This window comes from Chroicocephalus ridibundus, chromosome 8, assembly GCF_963924245.1.
Source record: "Chroicocephalus ridibundus chromosome 8, bChrRid1.1, whole genome shotgun sequence".
Taxonomy (NCBI): domain Eukaryota; kingdom Metazoa; phylum Chordata; class Aves; order Charadriiformes; family Laridae; genus Chroicocephalus; species Chroicocephalus ridibundus.
Genome location: NC_086291.1, coordinates 51,003,284 through 51,029,271, shown reverse-complemented (window position 1 = coordinate 51,029,271; position 25,988 = coordinate 51,003,284). Strand labels below are relative to the sequence as shown.

General features: G+C 40.7%; 1 protein-coding gene and 1 long non-coding RNA gene across 2 annotated transcripts; both read right to left on the bottom strand.

The window, feature by feature from the left end:
• Nucleotides 1–658: 658 nt before the first annotated feature.
• MEIOB (meiosis specific with OB-fold) lies at nucleotides 659–14,760 on the bottom strand. Its single transcript, XM_063342967.1, has 13 exons — nucleotides 14,677–14,760; nucleotides 11,333–11,390; nucleotides 9,827–9,958; nucleotides 9,014–9,086; nucleotides 6,852–7,047; nucleotides 6,232–6,332; nucleotides 4,458–4,510; nucleotides 4,275–4,370; nucleotides 3,831–3,932; nucleotides 3,161–3,314; nucleotides 2,603–2,786; nucleotides 2,020–2,106; nucleotides 659–1,122 (listed from the first exon to the last, which is right to left on the bottom strand). The coding sequence occupies exons 1-13, from the start codon at nucleotides 14,743–14,745 to the stop codon at nucleotides 994–996; spliced, it is 1,434 nt and encodes a 477-aa protein (XP_063199037.1). The 5' UTR covers nucleotides 14,746–14,760; the 3' UTR covers nucleotides 659–993.
• Nucleotides 14,761–17,888: 3,128 nt separating this feature from the next.
• LOC134519186 (uncharacterized) lies at nucleotides 17,889–21,659 on the bottom strand. The gene is made up of 3 exons (XR_010072156.1): nucleotides 21,579–21,659; nucleotides 18,577–18,657; nucleotides 17,889–17,918 (listed from the first exon to the last, which is right to left on the bottom strand). It is a non-coding gene; the product is annotated as an uncharacterized LOC134519186 (long non-coding RNA).
• Nucleotides 21,660–25,988: the final 4,329 nt, after the last annotated feature.

The following is a 25,988-nucleotide window of genomic DNA, read 5'->3' as shown; positions in this document are numbered from 1 at the left end:
CTAATACTCTGAAGTTGATTATTGCTGCAACAGGAGAGACACAGTGTCCCAACACTGGCAACATTTTTTTGTGCAGTTAGTCCATTGTTCCCACTCACATGAATAGGGAGATGCAATCTCGGGAGTACTGCTTGTCAAGATTCACTGTTTCTGTAGCTTCCTTTCTTGCTTTAGCAGGTAGGTGGTGAACCAGGGGTGATCCCAGTTCCAAAAGGCGTTCTAGCCTAACAAATACTTTGCAAGAGAAGTGGCATCTTCCCACCACTTGAAATAGGCCAACTCCCAATACGCTCAGTAGCAAAGACAACAGCTGCAGGAGAAGCTAAGGACAAAAATAGATTTTAAAATAGGAAAAAATATATGAAGAAGGGGAAAATGTACATACCTAGGTTCTTTATGTTCAGCTAACGGCAACTATCCTGGTGAAAAAGAGTCCTTTCTTCTCTGCTGCTTACAGTCTTAGCTTGATTGGTTGTTTGTGAGAGGTCTCCGGTAATTGATTACTCCGTTCTAATAAGACTCAGTCTGCCCTAGAGAAAAGCAGCCTTGCAAACATCATGGCTATCATCAAGCCTCTGCAGTTGCCAGAAGTTCCGTGTTTGGATTCACCAACGTACACCACAAACCCAGGCAGTATTTCAAATGGGTCTTTATTTTTTGAATAACACAAAAGTAGCAGGGCAGTTGAAAACACAGAAGCTCAGGAGATCTGTCTTATACTATTTGTTCTTTCTGATTTTCTCAAATATATTCTAACCTGAGCGAAGAAAGCTTCCCTTCCCCTTGTAAGGGGTTGAATTCACTAGAACTAACTTTTCTTAAGCTGTACTTTTTAAAGTACAATCACCCGAAAAAGATCAACCCAGAAGCCCACTTACAGGTATTAGTAATACGTATTCATTCTTCACCATCAGAATATACTTAGCAAAATACAATGACAACAGCATTCTACCTCTAATGATACAGTGAAGAAAGTCTTTTTCCTATCTGTTATTAATAGTGTAATCTCTTATTTCCAGTCTCTTTTCCCAACAAGCTCTGACTGGCCTCTGCAGGGTCTGACAGTTTGCATGAAAGAACATTCACTTTCAGTCTGGTTCTCCAACTGGGTGACAAAGTAACCTGTAAAAATAATTAACGGTCTTTGTTTTCACTGCTCTATAGGACTTTGAAATATACAATTTTCAAATATCATACAGCATTTTTAATTGACAGATTTGGTTATACATATTTTACATTATTTTATGTATGAGTAGACACATTTTATGCTAGATACCTGTCACTACTGAGTAAAACACTTTCATTTTTTCCTGGAAATAGAGGCAGAGGGTGGGGGAGATGGGAGAGTTAGAACAGTTTTGCCAAGAAGGGCAAGTTTATAAAAGGGAGTCAGTTTAGAGTTGTCCTAGAACACACGGTTCTACGAAAAGGGAATCCAGTCCAGTATATAGCATGCAATGAAAAAAGTAAAGAACACTGCAAGTAATGGCAGATCTTTTATCAATTTTTCCAGGTGTGTTAATCTAATATTGTTATTGCTTTAAGGGGAATTGCAGATTTTAGATGTACCTAAATAATCACATTATTTCCAAAAATAGAGGTAACTAAGAAATATACTTGGGTAACCTCATCTACTGTACAATCTATTGCATATGTTGACTAGGCCTTGCAAACTGATAGTTATAACTTTATTCATTATAAACCTACAGCCATAGAAGTCAGCGACTAAATCATGTATACATGCTTTTGAAATATCAGCTCCTTAATCAGTATTGGCTCGGTGCAATTTGTGTCTTTCACAGTTTGCCTGAAAGAGGCCTGTATATCTATCTGATCCTGCAGGGACATCCCCTAATGTTGAAATTATGGCAAAGACTATTTACTTGGAATATTCAGAATATTTACAAAAACTAATCCTTATTTTTAAAAGCTCAGCAGAACTGACATGGAATTTTTCATCACTAAATGTACTGTCGAATGGGAAACAGCCACTGTTTTAAATTATCAGTAAATACTGACTTTAAAATAAATCTTGCTTCGTTCCAAAAGAAGTTGCCATTTCAATGCAGTTTTCTTGTCTTCTGTTAGAGTGAGGAACTCATGGACCTGTTAATAACAGGGCATAACAGAACACTTCTTCAGCATATAATTGTAACAACAACTCCACAACAAAATGATAATGAAAAGAGCATCTTATGCATTTTTTAATACATTTCTAAGCTGTATTTTACCTCTTTAACATAGTTTTTCGTGTAATATGTGTACCAAAATGGTCAGATTAAGCAGAATAAATTGCAGGGCGTTTGAAAATCAAAATTAAGGAATTGCAACCATGTTCTCAGAAAAGTGTAAATTAATTAAAATAAAGCAGTATTCTGAATAGGATAGTCACTCTTACATTCAACACATTTCTTCTTATTAGCAGCTACTGACTTCTAACTTTTGGCTTGTTAAAAAGCTGTACGTGTGTTTTCATATCCATATGCAATTTTTTTAACCGGTGTACACACACATATACAAAGGACATTTACATATATTTGTAATTTTCATCAAGCTTCACAGCTCAGATCAAATAAGAACAACCTCATTTATTTCTACTTACTGTGCAGCCTAATGTTTCCTCAGCTACACAGTCAGACAGGTAACAAGAATAAAGAGTGCCTGTGTGATCCGTCAGATCAACGAGTATGTCAAAGCTTGTGAAAGTTGACTTTAAATTTGAAGAGACGTCACTGCAGAAAGTGCATGTGTTTGACATTTCATTCACTATAAAACGGCATATTGAACTGAAACATAAGAAGACAATTAACGCATATATGCAATTCCTTCTTGTTTGAGACTATTTTCTAGACTGAGATTTCCCAAGAGACTTTTCATCCTTAAAAAAATTCTTCATCTTCTAAACTCTTAAGTCTGTCTGAGACAAAATGGCCTCTTTCTTCTTTTCTCTTCTAGGACCAGAAAGAGCAAATCCTTCATAAAGCCAACTCCTCTTCCTTGCTACTTCTGGAAGTCTACACAACAGGAATCCACATGGCATCCCCCAGAGGACTTTCATTCCTTGTCTGGAACTAGACTAAAATATTGTTCTATCTAATTTGGGTCAGGGGAAGAAGGACAAGCACTTTTTAATACAAATTTAAAACAGGCAGTTGCTTACCATCTGTTGCGAATAACTTTAGATGCATTATCATCAATGTCCAGTGTAGAAATGTAGCCATAAATAATGCCATAGACTGGTTGAAGTTTCCCATCGCTCTGTAAAGCTTTTTCTTTCAGCTGTTGCACACTATAAACATCAACTATAGTCTCCACTAAAAGTTTAAAAGACATGTTAAGTGCATCTGAGAAAGAAACAATGCAGAAGAGGAAAACCAAAATGGATCTTAAGGTAATAAAAAGGAGAGGATTTGATCTAAAGCACCAGAAAAGCCCCTCTCACCTTCCCTTAGAAGTACGCTTATATTCGGAGGCAAAAAATAAAACAAAAGGGGACTCAAATCAGGAAGATATCTAATTTTTAACTTTTGTATCTCCTAAAATGAGTTTTTGACAAAAACTTTCCCTCTGCATTTCTCATGCTTATTCAAGACAGAAAGGACATGCCAGACAGGCCGCAAGTTGGCATAGTCACTAACCCTGAAGATACATAAGTGATAATATAAGGGGTAGCCCCAGCAACAACAGTCCAAACTTCAAGTACTCAGCCAGATGGCTATACCTTAGTTTTGTTTCTATGAACACACGGAGCCAGAACTTGATATTTCAGCTGCACTATGAAACTACAGTATATAGTTACATAAAATCAAAGTGTTTGGATCCATGCTTACAGTTAATGGATTCTTTCGACTGCTCCTCCATTTTATCATGCAAAGCCCCTAACTGTGCACTCTCTTTCATGAAGCTGAAGAGAACATTTGCTTCTGCTGTTTCTTGAAAACATATTTTTAAAAGTTATTAATATACGTAGCATATAAAAATAACAGCATAATTATATTTTACAACTTTTTGTTCTGGCAGCACCAACACGTTGTCTCTTGGAATTAACCAAGAGATGTTTTTCTCTTTTTCACTTTACCTGTTAGTCGCACATGGAATATATGAAGGCCGCTCAGATAAAATTAAAAAAAAAAAAAAAAAAAAAAAAAAAAGGGTAGAAGCAAGGAGCTTTCTGAGGCAAGCAGGCAGAATAAATCAGCCCTCCAATAGATTCATTCATGCATTCTAGCCTATAATGATTGCTAATACCAAAGCAATACTTCAACAGCTCTTACCTGGATTAGTTGTAATGATGGTTTTTGATATCACAGTTGCAGTCATGCAGTTCCTAAATTTGTCAAAATTTATTCTCACATCTGATGCAAATATAACTGTAAGAAAAAAAACCACCTCTTACTGTAGAGTAAGTATAATGTTAAGAACTACAGTAAAAACATTAAAAAAATAGAGTATTATACCTGTTTCTCGTGGGATCCAAGTCTGTGCAAGCTGGATAGATTCATTATCCCAACTAAATTAAAAAAAAGTTAATGTATCAAAACATTTTTGAAACAGCACTCAAACTGTTTAGTATTAAACTACTGAATAATATAATTAAATTGGTCAAAGGGGACACAACTCCTTTGTTGCATGCAAAGAAAGTGCCACATATATCCACAGGCATCTAGTTTGCAGCCAGCCAGGATGCTTTAGGTACGGTCTAATACAGGCCCCATTTTATCCCATGCCAAACAGGGTTAAGTAAAGGGCTATTAGATTGTTCAAAATTATTAAATGCAGAGTATACCTGGAAAAATACTGTGTGTATTTCAAAGCTTTGACAAAAGCAATTTCTAACTAAGGCAGTTATTTTAACTGTGATTTGCTTATCAGCTGAGCCTTTTCTGTGGGAACAAGTTGATTGCTCGCATCACTAGGTCGGATGTTCAGCCAGCTTTCCAACACTGGAATCCTTGTAACTGTGGATGATCAGACTAGAGTGAGGTCAGTGGTATCCCTCAAAAATTATAATTTGATGGTTAGAACCCTTGATAAAAATCTCATTCAGTTCCTCGTAAGTTTGGATGGCAAGAATACTGCCAAAGCACAGTTTCGTTCTGGTGGGTTTTTTTTCTTAGTCCTTGGAAAAAAATTTAAGATATTTACTTTTCATCTAGCATTGTTCAGACGCCTCTTCACTGATGGCCTCTGAAACATCTTCACTACAATGCTGTTGCTCAAGGATTTCCTGAATCTTTGCCTCTACCTACGGCTCCACGAAAGCGCAAAACGCAGTGTTTAGGGTAACCAGAGTAACATCAACTCGTCTCTGCTTCTGTGGACTCCTGAAGTATACAGCTCTGTACGTTTCACTACATACCAGCACTGAAACAAGAGTATCAGAGCTGCTGCTGCAACTTAACATCAGTGGCAGCTCAAGGGATAGAAAACTTCACACCATAGATGTTTATTAATGTTCGTGTGTATACATTAACTATGTTAAACATTACACTGAATGATAATACAGTTTCTAGCTCAGACACAGAGTGCAATGCTATCTTGCTACTCCTATCTAGGGAAAAAAGGTCATTTCAACCAACAGACAGCAAACCCAGCGCAAATTAATACCCACATACCCTTGCATGTAGATAAGCCACAAGTTTATTGAACAAACTATGGGCAATATGGAAGCGTATAAACAAATCACTGTTTAGATGCATAAATGGTATGGACGTAATCATGTCTGTTAATAGGATACAGTTTGAAAATATGCCCAAAATAGTATCAAAATGTTTCTGTGCTATTTTAAACATTTAAAAACCATTTCAACCTATTTCCATTCCACTTATTAATTCTGCTTGGCTTTAAAATTAAAGCATGCTCCTCTTCCCCCCCCTCTAGTTTGTGGAAGAAACGTACTGCCTTTGGAGCTGTTTTTAAATGCTATTTCCTGAATTAATTCAAATTTCCAGATTAAAAAATGGAACCATTTGGAACTGAGCTGCATTTTACCATTCATGAGCTAGCAGTCTGTCAGTAAGTCATAAAACTAGACAATATGTACAAGGTCACTCTAATGATTCTCTTTTTTAAGTTTCTGGTCTGTGTACGTTGCTGCCTCATGACAGTTGCCACTCAAATAACAATACATTCAAATTAAAAGACAGTGTTGTAACTGTATGTATTATGGTTAATTTCTTTACCTACTCTTGCATTAATTTGTGTATTTTAGTGAATAAAAAAACATTTTACCATACTATCGGAAAAGACATCTCCGTTTCATCATACAGCTTTACTTCACACCTCTGACCTTTTCTTTTGTCTGAAGTCATAAAATACTTTGGTTCCCCAACCTTTAAGAAGAAAGACAAGCAGTCACTTTTCTTCTACTAGGAGTATAAAAGTGATAATCTAGAAAATAGAAGAGTTAAAAAAAGGGTGGAAAACACCCTGTAGAACAGTAAAAAAAAAAAACAACCAAAAAACCAAACCAAAACACAACAAAACCAAAACCAGGTACACCAGTAAAAGTTTAACAACAGTAATTTTACTTCAAGACAAAGGGACATACTTTATTTAACAAAAATCTGCAGTTTACGTATTTTCAAGTTATCTACTGCTTGCACATCCACGATTTCAGAAAGACAACTGATGTAGGACATTTCTATTCCCTTAATTTCTCCCCTCATGTTGATGAAAATCTTCAGTAGCTCGTATGGTTACTGTAACTCAGCTGAAGTGACTGCCAACCTAAGCAAACAAAACCAGTGATTCCTGTCCACTGTGAGTCCCAAAATCCATGTTCACACTTAAGTCAAGTTACCCAATGGTACAGTAGACAAGCACTACTCTGTTGTGGCTTCTTAACTTACTGACATTACAGCTGCAAGCACATTAAGAACTCTTCCATCGAGGCTTTGTCCATTTGCAATGATATCACCCAGTGAATAATAATCCTGAGGGTCCTTGACAGGCAGGTGCAACAGAGAAAGTAGTTTGGTGTCCATTTCATAACATGAAGAAGTTTTAACGACGGAATGATTTTCACTGAGCAGTAATTTGTAGGAACTAGATAATGTGCACAAAACAAGTCACATCGATCAACATTTCACTCACCAATATATTAACAGTATAATATGTTAATTCAATTCACATAAGAATATAACTGCTGATTTATTCCTCTATTGTTTTCTCTAAAGATACGGAAACGTTTGAATTAATTTGTTCTAAAATTATTTTTAAAAAATTATATACTTTACTCTTATGGAAGACTTATCATGTACTTTATAGTTATTTAGAATTGAAATGCTAGCAACATGCAATACATATTTGTAAGTCTTTCAGCCCTTATCAACCACTAAAAATAAAATAAGTTCTGAAATGTGTGTAATCCAGGTAACTAGGATTTGGCGTCATGACATAAGACACTACTACAGTCAGACTGGACTTCGTAAGGTGCTTTCAAAAGTAATAGCCCAATGACCTAAGTAATATTTATAATGCACTATTAGCCAGTGGAAATAAGATATTTAATATATTCTGGATAAATATGTTTTACAAATGTTTATGAAATCTATAGATATAGAGGATCTCTCTTCCCCGGTGAAGTTTCTACTTGACTTTTGTTCTTTTACTTCTTTCCATTTAGCCAGGAAGTACATAGTGCAACTAACTACTACAGCTATATATTTGCTACAAAGGTTAGAGATGATCAGTAAGCAAGAACACAGAACTGCTAATTTGCCAATTTAATGTGCACATATGCAATATTCTTATGACTGATATTGTTGAGAGATAATAGTGGTTTAGTTTAAATAAGTATGTTTTAATTAGAATAAATTACTTACGGTTATAATATGATGTGATTTATGCTGTTTACCTAGCTTTACTTGGCATGAGTAGCTAGATTTGCTGAAGCCTTTAGGCTGCAATACAGTTAATTTTCTGAGTAATTTTCCTAGAAGCTGGTACAGTGCTGCGTTTAGTGGTTTAGTATGAGGAAAATGTTGATAACACACTGAAGTTTTGGTAGTGTTTTCCCTAAGTCTGGGACTTTCAGTTCCCCACGTTCTGCCAGCGAGTGCACAAGAAGTATAAACTAGAAGATAAAGAGGGGACAACCCTCAGCAGAGACTGCAAATCATCAAGATAAGAGCAGTCACTGGCCGGCCTGCCTGGACACAGAAGAAGAATCCAAGAAGGTGTGAGAAGACCCCAGACCAAAAATCACCATTAGACTAAAAGACGCATGAAGAGCGTGTGAGGGGCGGGTGTAGAGATCACAAGGGTATCATTCCCCAGGGATTCCTGGCTGACCCTGGCACTGAACCTTTCAAGTAAATTGTTTATTTTTATAAAATCCAATGCCTGAGGCTCTGCTGCAGGATTCAATTAAGAAAGAAACACTAATTAAAGAACAGGTGTATTAGTCTATCTTTACCTAACATCTGCACCTTAGATATCTAAGATAAGTTAAAACATATCTAAATTAAGACTTGCAGTGTTAGTTTCATATACCAGTTCAAATTGTTCATTTTAGAAAACAATTTGAGAGAATACACCGAAAGACAATGTATATACATTGCATGACACGAAACAAATTACAGTGCTTTACCAAATGAGTAACAGATAGCATTACAGCGTATTAAAATACCTGCTAGATAAACATGTCATGTGAATGGATTTTGATAAGAATACACCTTCCATAAAAGAGTCATGTCTGATAAAATACTTTAGCAAAATCAAATCAATTTTCAATAATTTTAGTAGACTTTACTCAAATAATGAAATTGACTCTGTTTAATTACAAAGAGCATTATTACTTTACAACAAAACTCCAAAGACCATTTTCTGACTAATATATTCTCTTTTGAGATTATTTGACCATACATGGTTGAACACAGAAAGGAAGATATGCTACATAAGATGACTAACCCCAAATACTTCTACCAATTGCATGCTGCTGCAATCAGCTGGCAACTAAAGCAAGTGTCAACTTTGATCTTCCTGGAAAGAACTACCAGTTTAAATTTACCTAGGAGTTACAGGGTTGAATTTCTCTTCCCTTTCCGCTTCCTTTGACTGAACTAAAGGATTTTCAATAATCACTAAAATAAAACATTGATAAGTAATGTTAGAAAACTGAATATAGATACATATAAGGAGAAGTGGTTTTAAAAATGGTTGCTTTCAAGGTTGATATGGAAAGGAGAAGATACGTGCAGTAACTACTGCTAAATGTTTTCATACTGAAAAACATATCTGTCCAACAGCTCCTATTACAGCCAAAGTCCCACAGGAGTCCTCAAGACATTGAATGGAAACAAAATGACACTGAGTTCTTGTGTGTATAATTTTCATAGTCATAAGCTTTATCCAAACACCCTGATCTAGCAACCGTGAGCAGCAAAGTCTTTCTATAAACTTAACAAGATAAAAGCACATACTATAAATAAATACAAGATTTTTGTTGTGTTTTGATGAACAGTCATATCTATAGCTAAATGAAGGCAAAGAAAAACACCAAACTACTTTACAGAGTTTATTTTTTGTTATTTATAAGAACTGAATATAACGTAAGAATTTAGATTGATTAACTATAAGTAAGTTCTGGGTGGTTGCATTCAGTGGATTTTTATCTGACCTTTTTGTTGACGTATTTACTGGTTTTGAATTTAAATCTTATTCCTTTCCTCTTTATATTTAACATAACTGAATGATGTTTCCAATTAGACTGTTTTCTGAGTCCTCAGAGAAAAATATAGCAAAACCACAAACACATAACTCTGATTTACTGGAAAAAAAACACATTCAAACAGCGACATGTTAAGAATAAACTCCGGCTTACCACAGTCACCAACTCTAAAGCTTTCTGAAAGTGATCTAATATATTCTTCTCTGCCCCAAGAATTTACATTTATAAAATAAGTTGGTGAATCACGAACAGTAAAACTGAAGGTGTATCTTTCAGACCCAATGTCTGCAAAAATAAACAGCACTATTACAATTCATTAGCACAGCTTGATTTCAATCTAGAATATGTGTGTAAAAACTGTAATTTTGAGGCTTTCCTGGATTTCTGTCATGAATTTACTATCAGCAATCTGGTGAGCACCACTAGAGGTCAGCAGACTGTTCAGTAAATACGCTGGTGTTCATGAATGGGGGTGGCTACAACCCACGCGGTAGTTGTACCTATACCACCCTATCTATGTATCACTTAACTTTAGGCAGCACCATATAAATTTACAGCTCTAATGCAAGAGTAGTAAAAGAAGCGTACGATGCTACATTCAAGGCATGGACAAACATAAATAGGGCCAATGCACGAAGCAATGCTATGAATGAGTGTACATTCTAGCCCAAATTTTGTAGTAGGTAGGCTGTCTTAGATGGCTGTGCCCGTATATGAGACCACCACGATGACATACAAGGCTGCAGATCACAGGCAGTGTCACTGCCCAGAGAGTACCAAGGGGTATAACTGAATAAAACAAAGCATTTCCAGCTCCATGGTTCATAGTCAAGAGGGTATCAGTCTTGGAAATGCTGCACCGCTTTTCTCTTACAGCTAATTAACAAAGCTTTCCATGGATCATACAACATTATGCAATACGTTATTTTCAAATTATCAATGAAAACTGTCTAGTGATCTGCATATAGTAAGCATAATCTGACTGTAGTTCCATGGAGGCATAAGTATGAGCACCACATTTTCAGACTATGTAGAATTGTTTCTGGTGACGATGGTGACTTCCTTCTAAAAATTCACCACCAGAGCAGCTCGGCATGGTGACAATGCCAACGGAATAGCTGAGCACTTCACACAGAGGTGGAATGGCTCTCTAGGACTGGAGATGCTTCCTAACAGCGTCTCTACAAACCCCAGCTGTAGATATGTTATTTCAATTTCCAACTAATGCTGTATTAACAATGTATTATTTCCATTTTTTCTTTAGGAGTGTATGATAAGATGAAGTTTGGTACTACGCAGACCAGAAATTACTTGTTTCACGCCTCAAGACATCTCCCTAACATTTCTGTTTTAAGAGAGAGTGAATATGAAGGGACCAGAATCAATTCCAGCAGTATTTATATAATAGTGGGTTCATATAATCCTGAAACACTTCCACAACAGAGTTTTTCCAAAAAACTTCTAACTGATAAGGTTTGGCCAAACTAATGCTGCTCTTTTATCTCAATTCTCAAACACACACTATTTTTTTGTGCATTTTTATTCTATACATTTTACACTAAGAACTCTGTTTATCATTTAAATATTGATTTCAGTCATCTATGGTAAATTATACTATATAAGAAAATGAAGTAAAAATAGCTATAAAAGAGACTGTACTTTTTCTGTCTGGAAAGCTTCTGACATCTGTTTTCCCAATAACCACACCGATTACATTCTAAAAAATAAAGAGATTATAGAATACAAGTATTAAACACAGATGTACAGGATGAATTAGATTTCATGGACTTGTACTCTACTGATGATAATAAACATATTTCTGACTGGTAATCATTTTAATCTATTTATTCCGTAGTACCATATGAACTAAGGACTAAAACATAAACATACAATTTTACTTTAAGAAAAAGAGTGACTAATAAAAATATTAAAAGAAATACATCTGTTTCTGTTTGTAAAGACAATGGGAGGACAAAAGTTCACCCAAAACATTCACAGTTTTGGCTGTTATACAGCAATCTCTCCTCAGGTAGGCAGCAATATTGTTGTTTCACGCTCCCTACACAGGTCTCAGATCTCCTTAAATGCACCATGAAAAGTCTGGACAGGATTTACTTTACAGTTAAGCGTCCAAGGTTTCCCCTGCTGTCAGCACCGAGATACATACGTGTACATCCACAGGAAGGGCCATTTATCCTATCCTCATCAAAGCAACATACATTTCTACAGGTGCCTCTTTCTTGCTGTCTGTCCCTTAACTGACTACAACGGGAGCTTAAGCAATGAACTTTTTTGATGATTCAAAAGAAAATTAATCTTATTCTGCTTTGCTAAACCTTTAATTATTATGCAAAAGTATCCCATTCTTGATTGTCAAACAAAACTACTAGGAGCAAACACACAGAGGAAGAAATATAGATATACGTATATAAAAAAAATATATGTATTAATGATATATAGCTGGGGGAAGAGTTGTTTGGTTTGGTTTTTTTTTAAAAAATGTCCTCTTCATTGTGAGAAGAGAGTATTGCAGTGCTGGTCTGGTAATTTAAGAAGGTTATGAAATTAAGAATTGAAGAAGCAATGAAAGTTGGTAAGGTAACAAGGACTGGAAGGAGAGACTGACATTGCAATATTGCAAAGGTCCTTCAAAACATGGAGTGCCCCACATCTCTTCCACTTCATGTGTGCCCTTACTTGCAGTACTGCCTGATGTTCTGGCTCAAGCAGGGGAACCCCAGCTGTCAGCTAGCAAGGGGCAGCATAACAGTTTAAGAATCAACACAGGCTGAATTTTGCACCCATTCACAAAGCGATGCGACCTGACTGACCTCACCATAACAATATTGACATGCTCAAAAATTAGATCTCGTGTTCCCAGTTTACTTTGAATCACTAGATGGAGCAAGGTAACTGTCTTATCCTACACTGATGGAAATGAACTCATTGAGAGGACGTATGTGTAAAACACTGTAATATCCTAGTTCTTCCCATTTTTCTAAGATAATATTTTCTATCTGTCCACAACATGTAGTAATTCAGGATTTTATTTTTCTATTTTTGGCTTTGTTTCTTGAAAAACAAGCATTTCAATTAAATCAGAGTGCAACATACCCTGGATCTCACCACCAGTCAGAAGAACTGACATTAAGGATGACTCTTCACAAGAATTAAGCCGATGTAAATCCGCCATTTCCAAAAGAGACCTCCCCTGTCCCTGCTGCGAATATATTCACCTCTCTTGTATCAGCGCTAAGCCTGCACAGCAAGCTGCAAGAAGGAAGTGATCTGGCTGGAAAGTATTTGGGCGATAGAAAGAGGGTAGGAAAACTTCCATTTCCTTGATCAGCTTATTGTGCAACTACACAAACACTAGTTTCACCAAAAGAGGAGGAGCGGAACACGCCTGCAATGAGGAAGAGAGCCATACTGCCTTTTTTGGCAGAGCATTGCTTGAGGCTGCTCAACCAAATCACGAGACTGCAGCGTTAACACACTGCAAGTTTCTTAGACTTTGATCTATTTCATGTTAAAGAATAAACTGCAAAGTAAAAAAATATGACATTTTGATACTTCGAATGATGTGTGCTCAGCTGTTTTAATGTCCTAAACACGTACTTATCACTCTATCATGATATACTAGTGAATTACTTTTTTATAAAAATACTTTCTTTACTATATGTTGCTAATTGCAATACTCAAGATTAGTGTAAAATAAATGCTTTTAACTGAGTGAGTGGGTCCATCAGAGTAACTGTGAGTGACAGATTAAATTAACTTTGCTGGAGACCAGGAGTTTATAAAAAGTTGGAAAGAATATACAATACCACTGTGAGGACACATAAAACTCCTTCTCCTAGTGCATCCCTTTTCTGAGATTTCTCTTTCATTTGTTTAAAATAAATGAGAAAAAGGGCTAAACTGTGCCCTTCCCAAATAAAAAGCTGTGGAAACAGGAAAACTCTGTCTACTTTACGCTGCACGGGGAGATAGGACTGTAACACCGCATCACAGCCCGCAGTGCATCCGTGTGGAAATGCTGCCTCTCTGGTTTGTTCTCCAGCTCCCAGCAGCACTGAACACTCAGAAGATCCTGTTATCGCTAGTGGGCTACACAGTGAAGAGTGGGAAATAGTGCAACAGGGTATAACGTAGCTTTCTCCCTCCCATATTAAAACATCATCGTGGAGACCAAAGAATGAAAAACTGTGCTCCCCAGACTTCCTATTTTTCATTCAACCATCTAAAAACCAAAAGAGAAAAACACTGAGTTTTACAGCACAGTCCCCTGTTCAACTCATCCTCCAGTGGTGATGGTCCTCACTCATATCAGGACAACAACAGCAAACAAACAACAACAACAAAAATCACACTCAAACATCTGTATGAATCTACCAACTACAAAGCTTTGCTGTTTGTTAAGTTTACTTTTTGGTTCATCCTACTCTCCTGTACTCCCACGAGGAAAATTCTTAGCAAAACCTGCTTTTTGTTCTAAAGAAACAGAAAAGATCCTACCTGACTTGTAATTGTGAGATTTTTATCCAGTTAAAGCACCATGCCATTCAACAAGAGTTTTGTTTCAATATTTAGCTCAGAGGGATTGAGCACACAAGACTGCAGGATCGGGCCCTACGTTCATAGCTTGTAGTGAAAGACTATTGTAGGTTACAGATGTATTGTGACTACATAATGCTGACTCTGTACATGTCTTTACTAATTCAGCATCCATTTAAAACATTACAAAGAAGCCTCTGATGCTTTCAGGCATTGAATTGTCCAGTCAATATCTATAGTTGTGGTATCCACATACTATGGACAACAGCAGCATCGATTTTCATTTTGCTGGTTTATACACAAAGAAGGTAAGGTACTTTATATCTAACAATTATACTAATGCTATTAGTATCTAAATACACATCAATTACATAATTTTGCAGTAATATAATACAGTCATATACAATTCCATTTGAGAACAAAAGTACTATGTCTATGAGACTTACAGGACGAGCAAGATTTGGATGCAGATCTGAAAGTGCAACAAAGTCCCGTGTTGAACTAGAATAAGCCATTCTTTATCTGTAACTTGAGAAAACTAATTTAGATTTTTTTTTTTAAATCTGAACAAATCACTTATAACTATTCATAGTGACAATAACAAGTTATTTTTTAACACAAGTGTTTTGACCTAAATAGTATCTCTTTTTAATAAAAAGCATTTCAAGCCACCTGAAGTAGACAATTCTTTCTTGTTTGTATTTGGTGAGGTAAGTTATGAATTTTACTACTCTACCTGTGCTTCTTAGATAAAGGTCTGTAATATTTATTTATTTATTCTGCATTAAATGACTCCATTAGCACCAGCCTCTGAAAAATATTTACCCTCCTTCTCCTGTCTGGGAAGTCCAACTGAATTTAATGAGGCAGTTCATATATAAAAGGCCATTTACATAGGCGGAAAGGAAAGCATTGGGTTGCAAACCACCTTAATTGAGGTGTTTAGTATTAAACTACATTAAAATGTGAGTTCATTCCTTCCTCAAAGTAGAAAAGTTTTGAATTTATTAAAATAAAAAATTTTAAAATTAGTTATTTTCAGGTTGCCAACATAGCATTACTGCCCATTCCTGCGAGCTACTGCGCACTCAAGTCCTCTCTATTGATGCCAAAGTCGGGCCATGGACGCTTTGTTAGCCCATCTGAATGCCTCTTATTATTTCATGGGTACCCTCAGAGATATTACTGATATTTAGCAAATAGCTGTCAGATTCTAATTTTTTTGTAAAAGGAACCATCAAGTTGTCTAAATCTTAATGACATTTAATACGAGAGAACTGCTGACATTTTTCAGAGGATGCCAGTTCAAACTTTATAACAAAAGTCTTGAATGGCCTTCATGGTCTTTATACCTGGCACCTTGTGTGAGAATTGTTAGTGGTTTTGTTGGGCATTAGTATAATGATCTGTTGAACACACTAGAAAAGAAATAGTCGGTCTATACTTTAAAGATGTAAGCAGTTATCTGAGAACAAAATGATTTCTCTAAAAGAGCATTTCAAACTAAACTCTCACAGAAAGATATCCCAAATTTGCCTTACAAAAAAACTACTGAACAATGGGGCCCTCAAACCTATTCCCATCCCATTATATGGAAGAATTCACGTTTGTTTATGCAGGAAAGTCACCTCGACCACCCCTCCAAGGCACATTAATATTCTTGCCTCAAAAGAAGTTAAATATTGTTGAGTGACATACCTCACACCACAGCTGAATCAGTTTGAAGAAAACAGCGCTGGGAACACATTTATCAAAGGAAGATTATAAGAGAGGCGATTTAGGATTTAAAACACTACAGGCCCTGACAGGGGAAGCTGCAGCGTGCACTCACCCCTCAGAGGCAGGGGCTGAGCTCCCGAGGACACCCGAGGGGACTTTCTCTCACCACCGCCCAGGATCAGACCTTCTTCTGAGAGAAAGGACAACATGGAAATCACAATAAATAAAAGCATTGAAGCCTTTGGCACCACCACCCCATCCCAAACTGGTGTCTATCACCAGATAAACTAGCATCCCCAAAGCCAGGCCAGGCTCTACACTGCAAAGAGGTTTTTCTTGCGTGGGCCCATCATTATCCTTATTTCTTTCCCTATCCAAACCCGAGCAACACGTGGTGGCCGTCCCACGCAGGCAGGGACGACATCAGCTTGGAGGCTGGGCAGGCAGGAGCCCTTACCACAGCCAAGGGGCGTCAGGGGAGACACAGACCGGCCAGGACGGGAGCACCCTGAAAGGAACCAGTGGGGTGCTCAGGACAGGGAGACAAAATGGCGGCGAGCACCGTGGGCGGGAAAAGGGCTTCGTGCCCTCTCCCTGTGAGTGACCTTCCTTCAAGGGCCAGCGCGGGCCTGAGGGTGGCCAGGGCTCCATGCAGTGGGCACCAGCCACAGCCCTGGGGCTGCCAAAAAAAAAAAAAAAAATCACCAGAAATTCAGAGTTTCATGGCTTTCACATACCTGAGGACAGGCGCTCAACCCAGAAGGATCAACTCAGAGCACAGCGCCATCGGCTTCAGTCAGCGAGCTCTGCGTCAGGCCCAGAGCTGAGGGTTTAGAGCTTGGGTTTCACTTTTTGTGAGTCCTCTGATCTGCGGGGCTCTACCCCCGACCCCCGCTGTCGCTGCCCCGTCGCTCCCTCTGGGGCAGCAGCTTCATCCCGACACACACCAGGTTTCCCCGGGTAGGATGTTAATTTAAACCACCTGATTGCATCTTTTGTTTGCTGATCTAAGAAAACATCTGTATTTTCTTGCAGCGCTACTCCACGGCAAGCCCTGGAAGATTTTTTTCCTAACCAAATATGTTCAGCAGTATCACTAGCGGGTCTCAAGTCCCTGAACTTAAGAAAGCTTAATGAAGCACCAGCCCTGGAGTCTAGAGTCAGGCTTATTCTGCTCCACTTATAAATGCACAACACACCAGCAAGACAAAGCAAATTTCAGAAAGCTTTGGAGGATACATTCCCTAAGTTCTCCCTTTTTTTTTTTTTTTTGCCATAGCTTTAAGGCAAAAAAAAAAAATGCAGCCTGTATTTTATAAATGAATCAAAATTTATGGTTTAAGATATTATTTGTATTGATTTGCACACAGAAATCCTGGGTTTTTAGGCCCTGCAGAAGACTGGAGTGAGCCATTTTGTCCATTTATATTGCATATAAAATTATTTTTTATAAAATCGATACTCTTCACTTCTGTATCATAAAAAATTTTACTCTTGGTGAGTAATTTTATGACCTCAAGGTCATGGCTATTGAAGTTTTTAGTGTAGCCTGACAAATTCTCTGTGTTGACTCCGTATTACAGGATCTTTCATTTCTTCAATTAAACAGCTGAAAATGGATACCACCTGTGCTCTCATATTTATTGTGTCACTAAAGTCCATGATAATTACACCGTGCTGATGACAAACGGCGTGCCAGAGAACTGACAGCCTGCGTGGGTTTTTTTTTTTAGGTCACCTTTTATACGGTATGATACATGGATTTAACTTTGTTCCATAGGTTTGAAGTCTCCAGTAAACAGAATGAGGTAATTCTTTTTATTAGTTCTGTTGTTTTGATTATCTCAAACTAATAAGCAAGCAGAAGGTAACAAATGTGGTGATGGGATCCTAATTGAATGGGAAGGAGAACTTACATGCTGGCTGGAAAATGATGGCAAAGGTACAGGTCTCATTTTTACCACCGTGTCTGCAAGGTAAACCAGGAAAAAAAAAATGAAATGAGATCTGTGGGGTCTCCAACACTGCAGATGGTGATAAAAGTAGGATCGCAGACCATGGACTTGCAGGTGTTGAGCTCATCTAGTATCTCAGCAAGGTTTTGGTGGGACATAAGCACCTGTTTAAATGGAGCCTCGCTTAACCAAGTGGGATCCTGCGCTGCTGCCCAGCACAGTCACCACTTTCATTAAGTTTTGTCCAGGTTGAGCTTGCTTTTCTCCCACCGGCACAAAGGACAGGTGAAACACGACACTGGCAGCATCCCCAGCCCAGGGCCACAAGCTTTGTTTCATTTCAAAGCCACCAGAACAAGGATGCTGTTGTGCACTGCTCCTCAGCGTCCCCATAGCCTCAGCAGACGTCTAATGATCAGGTGGTTTTGCTTTGTGGTTTAGTCCCACTCACCTTTTCAATGCATCTACATTTTGAAAAAAAGCTGCTTTTTACTTTCCCATGATAGCTCCTGCTAGGGAGATGTTATCAGGACCGGCATGAAGAGATGCACCGATCTGGCCACAGGCAGAAAGGCAGAGGATGAGACCTGAGTTATTTCCCTGGAAGATATCATTAGATGCGGAATTTCTAACTTGCAGTTACTAAGATGAGAATTCATTTGATTGACGTACCTGTCTCAGAGTGATGCTGTGACTTCTGGCATTTGTATGGCACAATGGGGGACAGTCAACAGCTTGGACTCCTGTAGGTTACTATAAACAAATAACATTTTTATTGGTGCTTATAGTAAACCAATGACTAAACTAAATGTCTCCCGATAATTTACAATGTCAGCTGATTCTCCAAGTTAGGAATTTTTAATAAAAACACTGAAGAGAGCCTGCAAAAACAAAAGTTACTCAACTTTTACTCAGCTTTACTCAAGCTTTCCTCCTCAATTGACCTCAAAGCAGTCTCTAAAAGAAAACAGCATCATTATCTCCCTTTAACAGCTGGAAAAACAAAAGAAGGACTGAAGCAGTTTCCTGAGGGCCATGTACCATGCGAGGACCTGCTCCCCTGTCCAGTACTAGCACCAGCCCCTGCGGGAGGGCAACAATATTAAATTCAGTGTTTTTCTGATATAGTGCTTGATCCCTGAAATGTCTGAGTGATTTTAGCTCTCCAGCACTTCAGTGGCACTTAGCACTCTGCCAGACTCAATCTGTGATTAGCAGAGACTTCCCATACATGGCTGCAAATTGCACGGTTCCTGCTAATTAGGCCTTCATGAATGGATTTATTTAAATTACACTCATTGGCACGGTCAAGGAGTGCAAATGCCATTTTGTAATTCACTTAGCAATTTGTTACGTGACGATCAGTACCGTTTGCATGCAGGGGAAGCCAGCCTCCGTCCAGCACTATCAGGGACATTTCAGAAATCATCTTCAAAAGGATCTTCAAAGCTAGAGCAATATGAAAATATTTCCTCTCCGAGTTTCACGCTGCCTACAGCATTTACTGAGTGAGGTCATTGAATATTTATACATTCTTAGGACAAAAAGAATCTGTAAAATGAAAAGGCCAGACCTGTAATTTTATGTAATTGGCCTGACTGAATGCATTAAAAGCAGCAAATTATTAAAGGTATTCACTGTTCAGTGGCTTTGGCTGATACCTGAACTGGCTGCAAATCGGGAGTGCTGATGGAATAATGATGGGCATCTTTAGCAGAAGTAATGCAGGTGCTGATGCAGCCAACAGGTGCTCAGTGTGTTGAGGGATATTTAATCTAAATTTCTCCCCATCACCACGATGGGGAGTCATTGTTCACCTCTCACTTATCCCTCTGTCTTCCCCCTCCTGGTCCCCAGCGCTGGAGTCATCCCGATGCTGTTTCAGTGAGATTTCCTCGCTCTGAGCAGCACTGCTACCTCCTGCAGCGCAGTAGTTCTATTTTAAAATAAAAACGAACATGAACCATGGCTGGTTCCCTCCTAATCCGTACTAATTCTGCCTTCTTTGGTGCAGGGAAGACACCAAGACCTGGGGCTGGTGCATGCACATGGCAGTGGCATGCGCAGTGCTTGTGTGCCTGCAGGCAGCTCAGACACCGAATGTGTGGGTGAGCAAATGGGACCACGTGTCACAAGGGCTTGGGTTAGGATGCCAACAGCTCTCCTCCGGACGAGGAAAGCCCTATTGCTGGCAGAGAACTAAAAAAAAACCCTTCTTTCAGGTGTAAAACTATGTGGTACATGCAAGTGCTGCCCTTTCCAGCAGTCCAGGAAGGATGGTGTTTTGAAACAACAGCTGCTCTGAAGACAACAAAGTCTCCCTGTTCTCTCTGATGAATTCACATGAAACTGCTTAAAACCAGACCCAGCCTTCCCCGCCGGCAGGGAGTGAATGGCATTTGCAGGGCTCGAATGCAGCAAGCACAGCATTTCTGCAGCGGTCCGTGCTGGGGGAAGGCAGCGACCTCGCTCTCCAAGGCAGGGCCTGGATGCCCATTCATCAGCAAGCTCAATTCATAACTATTTCAACACTAATTAATCCCTTCTGCGACATTCGCGCAAGGGTGGAGCAGAAACGTCACGCAACGCAGGCAAGCTGGCACAAGCCGGAGAGGAAAGCAAGCCGTCAGCGCCAGCCCATACACCGAAATCAGCTCACGTCAGGTCACCATTGCAGAATTTTAGCAAAAAATAAACACCACAATTGAACTATAAGACCTTCTGGATAGCTACTAGGTAGGTGGAATATTTTCAGCAAATAGTTTGCAAATATATCCCAGAACTACCCCTTTTGTCTTTTTAATAGCAAAAGGTCAGAATAAGAAGTCCATATAGGAATTCACTGCTTGAAAACACTGACACAAGTCTCTCTTCTTCACTTCTCTTTGCCTGCACAGTGATACTCTACCTTGCTTTTTTGAAGATCAGGCTTTGTTTGCCCACGATTTTCAAGTCCTCAGCCTGCTGTTTATCTTGCTTCAAACTACAGAGGTAGAAAGTACTTCTTTTTGGAGCCTACGAGCAGCATGAGAGCATTTAGACTATAGAGGATAACTTCTCCTGCACATAATTCCAGAATAATCTAAGTGAGGTCAGTGAAATTACTTGGATTTTCATCACTTTCCCCGAGACCAGAATTTCCTCCTCCCTCTATGAGCAAACAAATGATGACTATTTTCCAACAAAACATCATGGATTAAAAAATACAGCAATTAAAAATAGTTTTAGTGACAGCTCCCTGACACTGGGAAGAATGCTTTGGGAGAAAAAAAGAAGATATTTAGCATTGGTTGGCTGCCATTCAAACATTTTCAGCTATTCAAATCAATGAAACCAAAACCAAATAAATTATATCTGGATTTCAGTTTGAGACTCACGACACTGAACAATACCAATTAAGACACATGGGATGAGCGTCTTCCAGCAACAAGACTGGGGGAAAACCCTTCCAACCTTCAGTTGCTCCAGTTTCCAACCAAGTCCAAAATTGCATGAGCAGTTCATAAGGAAGAAAACTTGGGACATAATTCTCAGAGACAGATGGGGATGGCTGTAAGAGAAAACTGGGATCTTAGAGTAAATACAATATTTTCCCCCACCACAGAATTCAGTGAACAGAGCACCAGTGAAATCCAAACAACCCATCCAAGCTAAACTTTCCAGCAAAAATATACCTTTGATCTCCTGGCTGAGCGCTTGGCCCCGGCCCGGCGATGGCAAACCTCCCATTGCCTCTGAGAGCCAGGACCGCATCCAGCCCCTTCCTAGGTAATCATGTGTCAACATTTCCACGGTATGCCTGGCTGCCTGTCAGCCAGCTCGTTAGAAAATTCCTGCAGACTGACACTGGTATTTTAAGTTTTTATCCATTAGAAAAACAAAACCTCCCCCCAAAGCCCGTCCAAAGTGCAAAGGTATGAGACCTGATCAAAACAGGACTTTATCAAGAAACTTTTCGTTAAGAAAATGAACGCTAGAGGTCAATCTAACAACTTGTCCCGGAAATATATATCCCTGGAATAAAATATTACAGACTTCTTCTGTGTACTGTACACCTCTCTAACTACATCCAGATTCACTGGCTTGGCAATGCGCTTCGTATCTAACAAGAGTTTCTTCTATTCTTTTGAATTTGTTCTTGTCTTGCTATACATTAGTATTTCCTTTCTGGAGCTCGCCTGTATGATCGCTGTCCCGATTCACGTGGCTTGCTAATGTACTTAACTACCCGTTTATGAAACGAAAGGGGAAATTGGCACTTGCGTGTGTAAATACTGGAGGCCAAATGTGTCCCTGATGTAACTCCGCTGCAGTCGGTTGAGTTAGATTAAAGATGAGTGCAGAAACAGAGGAGCAGCCATCGCCACACAGATGAAAGCCCGTCTAACTCAGGATCTTGTGTTTCATGGATAAATCCATGGTTTCAAAGAGGCAGCAGGGAGCCTGTGGAGAACCGGGCTGGGATGCAAGTGATGGGTTTGTGACTTCCAGCCTTCAAATCCGATTCCCTTCCAAAGCATCTCCCATCTAATAGCAACGGAGCTGACTTCATTACCTGTGCATCACGCTTTGTTCATCTCATCTTCTGCACTCAGATTCTGGAGGAGCTTGTGGCTACAAGCTCCCACTCTTATTTACACATAAGACACAAGAATAGTTTTGGCTGTTTGGTTTTTTTCCTTTATCATTCTTAAATGCCCAGTGTTCCAGTTTCAGTGAATTTCTTCCTCCCCTTTCCCTGCTCTTAACAATAGAAATAAGATGTAGCACTGCCAGCCTGCTTCAGCCTCCCCATTGCAACCTTCTTCAGCAAATCCCCAGCTCCCCTTATAAAATATAAAGCTCCTGTCTCAGACAAACTCGATGGAGACGCGGAAGGAGCACAGGCTTCGCTGACACGGAGGCTGCCTCAACCAGGAAAACCAAGGGAGATTTAAGGCACAGAAGTCAAGTCAAATGAAAGTGCGGATCCAGCAAAGGCTGTGTTTAAGCGCAAAATTTCTCCCGGGGAGTCACCGGGGCCACTCGTGTGCTTTGCACCGAGCACATATGTGAGTGCTTTGCTGAACCCAGGCCAAAATGCAGTTCTTCTCTATGAATGCGGGCCAGATCCTGTAGCACTGAGTAACGCCGATGAGTAACATTTATTCACACAAGTGGTCTCTGTGGAGAAGGGCTGCCAAGTCCTGGCCCCGTATGATTTTTTTTCTTTAACAAGCAGCCAGAGCAGAGCTCCATATGGCAACGCCGACTCCTCACTCAGCAGCTCGCCTGCTGCCAGCTCCTCGGTGGAAACGGCCCAGCGAGGCAGAAATGTTCCAGCTCAACCTTCGTGTTACAATTACCTTTAAAAAACTGCCAGATAAATTCCTTAAAATTCTTCCAGGGAGTTTCTTCCTGCTGCGGCTGCCTGTATGACCGTGACAGTCCTGGCTGTGGCCGGCAACACTCTCCTGAGGCAGCACCAGAGCCCTTCCCAGGTGAACGTTTCTCCCAGGGCATGTCGAAAGGGTGTCCATCCCTAGTACCTAGCTCCTCAGAGTCCTGGCACATTCCAAGGTTGCCACAGAGGTGATGGACTAGCAGGAAAAGCCTCTTAAGCTCCTCTTCAGACAACCTGGCCCTAACGTGGTGCTTAAGCGTGTGCAGGGACAAATCTCTGATCACCCTTCCCAGTTAATGCACACACACGAGAGATTCAGGAGGGGCACAAGAGTGGTTGGGTACAGAGATGGCTGCCTTGTGCCACCATGCACCTGGCATGCATTAACACCCTTGCTTCAAGACAGTTAAAATTGGGCAGAGCTGAACAGGAGAGCTCCCTCATTGATCTCCTTTGCAGCTTGCCCCCAAAAGCTGGGGGTGGTCTCAATGCCTCACATAGGTATTTTTTCTTCCATTAAAACGCACAAAGGAAGATGCAATCCCCTTCAGCTACAGGTGCTGCCCTTTCCCAGTGTCTCTGTTCATCCCCATCCACCTGGGAGTTAATGCAGCCAAAGGCTGGGTGCGTCCAGAGGCTCTTCCCAAGAGCTGACAGCAGTAACGACAGCACGCAACCCCTTCCTACAGTGGAGACATGGTGCAAGGGCCCCGCCAGCTGCACCAGCCATGAGGACCTTCCAGGGACTTAGGGACCCTGCCTGAGCCCCCCAGCACCACAGGGAACCCCACAGCAGAGAGCAGCAACTGTCCATCAGGGGACCCACAGGCATCCCATGTTCTCTCCATCCTCCACCCTCCCCTCTTCCAAGGGGCCATGCATGCAATTCCTAGCAAAGATCCATAACAGGGGCTGACATTTCGCAGAGGTCTCCTAAGATGCTGAGCAGAGCATTTAGGAGAGGTACCTGCCAGCACAGACTGGCAGCAGTTGGTGGGGAGCGCGGCCATCTCACATCCCTCACCACCACCAGCTGCTCCCCACCACCTCCAGCACAGCACTCAGTGCCATCACCCTCCTCACAGGGTCTGGGCATATGGCAAAGCCAGCAGTGGCACCAGAGGGGCAAAAGCCACAGCCGTACCTAAAGTAACACAGGCTAAACCCAGCCAGGGTCAGGCCCGCTGAGCACCTGGACAGCATCAAGCCGAGCCAAGCCAAGGCTTGTGGTGAGCCCAGGTTTCTCTTATGGAGCCTTTCAGCATCAGCCCTGCCGCGTGCGGTTACTGCCAAATCAATATGTGCATCTTCTGGTAAATAACTGTGTCAGTAGGATGTTAATGGTGCACAGTGCTTGTGGTGTCAAGGCTTTTTTTTTTTTGTCAATGAAGCAAAGTCATTCCTTTTCCTTCCCCTTCCCCCCCCCAGCCTTGCCAAATGCACAAAATGGGCTCCAGACCCACCTCCTACAAGGAAATGAGAACCAGCCCCAGAGGATCACCCAGCAAGAAGCCTCTGTTCGGAGATCTGACGCCTCTTCAAAGACGGGGGAGCAAATGTGCTCCTACCTCCGCTGATTTATGAAGAACGTCTGTGTCACCGATGCGGGGGAAAAGCTTAAACGCTACCAGAGGGAAGGGGAATCGAGCGCTTGCTGCCTGCACTTTGGGGGCTGCACTGAATAACCCCTCTATTTATTGCAGTTTGTTTTCATATAATTAGATCTATATTGCATTTTGAAGGAAAACAAACAACCTAGCAACTGCAGCACATGCTGCTGGATTATGTGCTCGCTAGCAAAATAAACGCCGGTGTGCCACCGCTGGGACCAGCCGATGGCAGGCGGGACATGCCAAAAGCAGCTCTCGAATTGCACGTGGCAGCAGCCGGCCTGGGACTGCGTCCCCACATGCAAGGGGATGTGGGGAAAGCAGGTGGCTTGCCTGTGCTGGTGGGAAACGGTCAATATCACCTCAGCTGGAGGCAGGAGCAAAGCCAGAAGGCTGGTTGCCCCAAGACCAGGCTGGGCAACCAACCTAACACCTGGGGAAAGGCAGGAGAAAGGCTCGATTAAGCGAGAGGCACAGCCCAGGAGCACTGTCTGAAGTTCAGCTGTTCTTTCCTTCCTTTCTTCCTTCCCCTCTGCACTGGGAAACTCTGGGTGTAAATTGCTCTAAGTTATACCTGTTTGGTTTTAATTTCTGCTGGTGCCCCGGTGTAATTTATGCTCTTGAAATATAGTAGTAGGCACGTGTATAGTGTTATGTTCATGAAATACAGCCCTCTGCCTATAGTATGTATCGATCAGTGCAGTAAATAATTCCAACAAGCACAACTCATCCAAGCGAGCAGAGGACACGGCCGAAGGCTGCCCATCTGCCAGGGCCTAATGCACATCCCCGCCAGGGCTGGCAGGATTGCACCAGCAGCACAGGGCTGATGGAGCTGCTCACGAAGTGCTCTTTTTCAGCCAAAATGAAGCCAAGAGAGCCAGTATAGCTCCCAGGTGGGTCCCTGTGGCAGCTGTGCCCTGGGCTGGCCCAGGGCTCCCAGACGGGATGGCCAGTGCTGTGGAGATATCCCTGGGGACACTGGATGCAGCCCTGTGCCCACCATGGGATGCTCCCAGTTAATGCCAGAAGGGCAGTGACACACAAAAAGCAACTGCTTGACTGCATCCAAGCTGGAGTGGAGGCACCCG

Coding starts and splice junctions, on each gene's coding strand:
- MEIOB (XM_063342967.1), bottom strand. CDS start 14,745: ATGGCTTATTCTAGTTCAACACGGGACTTTGTTGCACTTTCAGATCTG. Junction 9,959..11,332: donor AAGCTTTCCAGACAGAAAAA/GTACAGTCTCTT, acceptor TTATTTTTGCAG/ACATTGGGTCTGAAAGATAC. Junction 1,123..2,019: donor GAAGCAAGATTTATTTTAAA/GTCAGTATTTAC, acceptor TTATTTTTACAG/GTTACTTTGTCACCCAGTTG.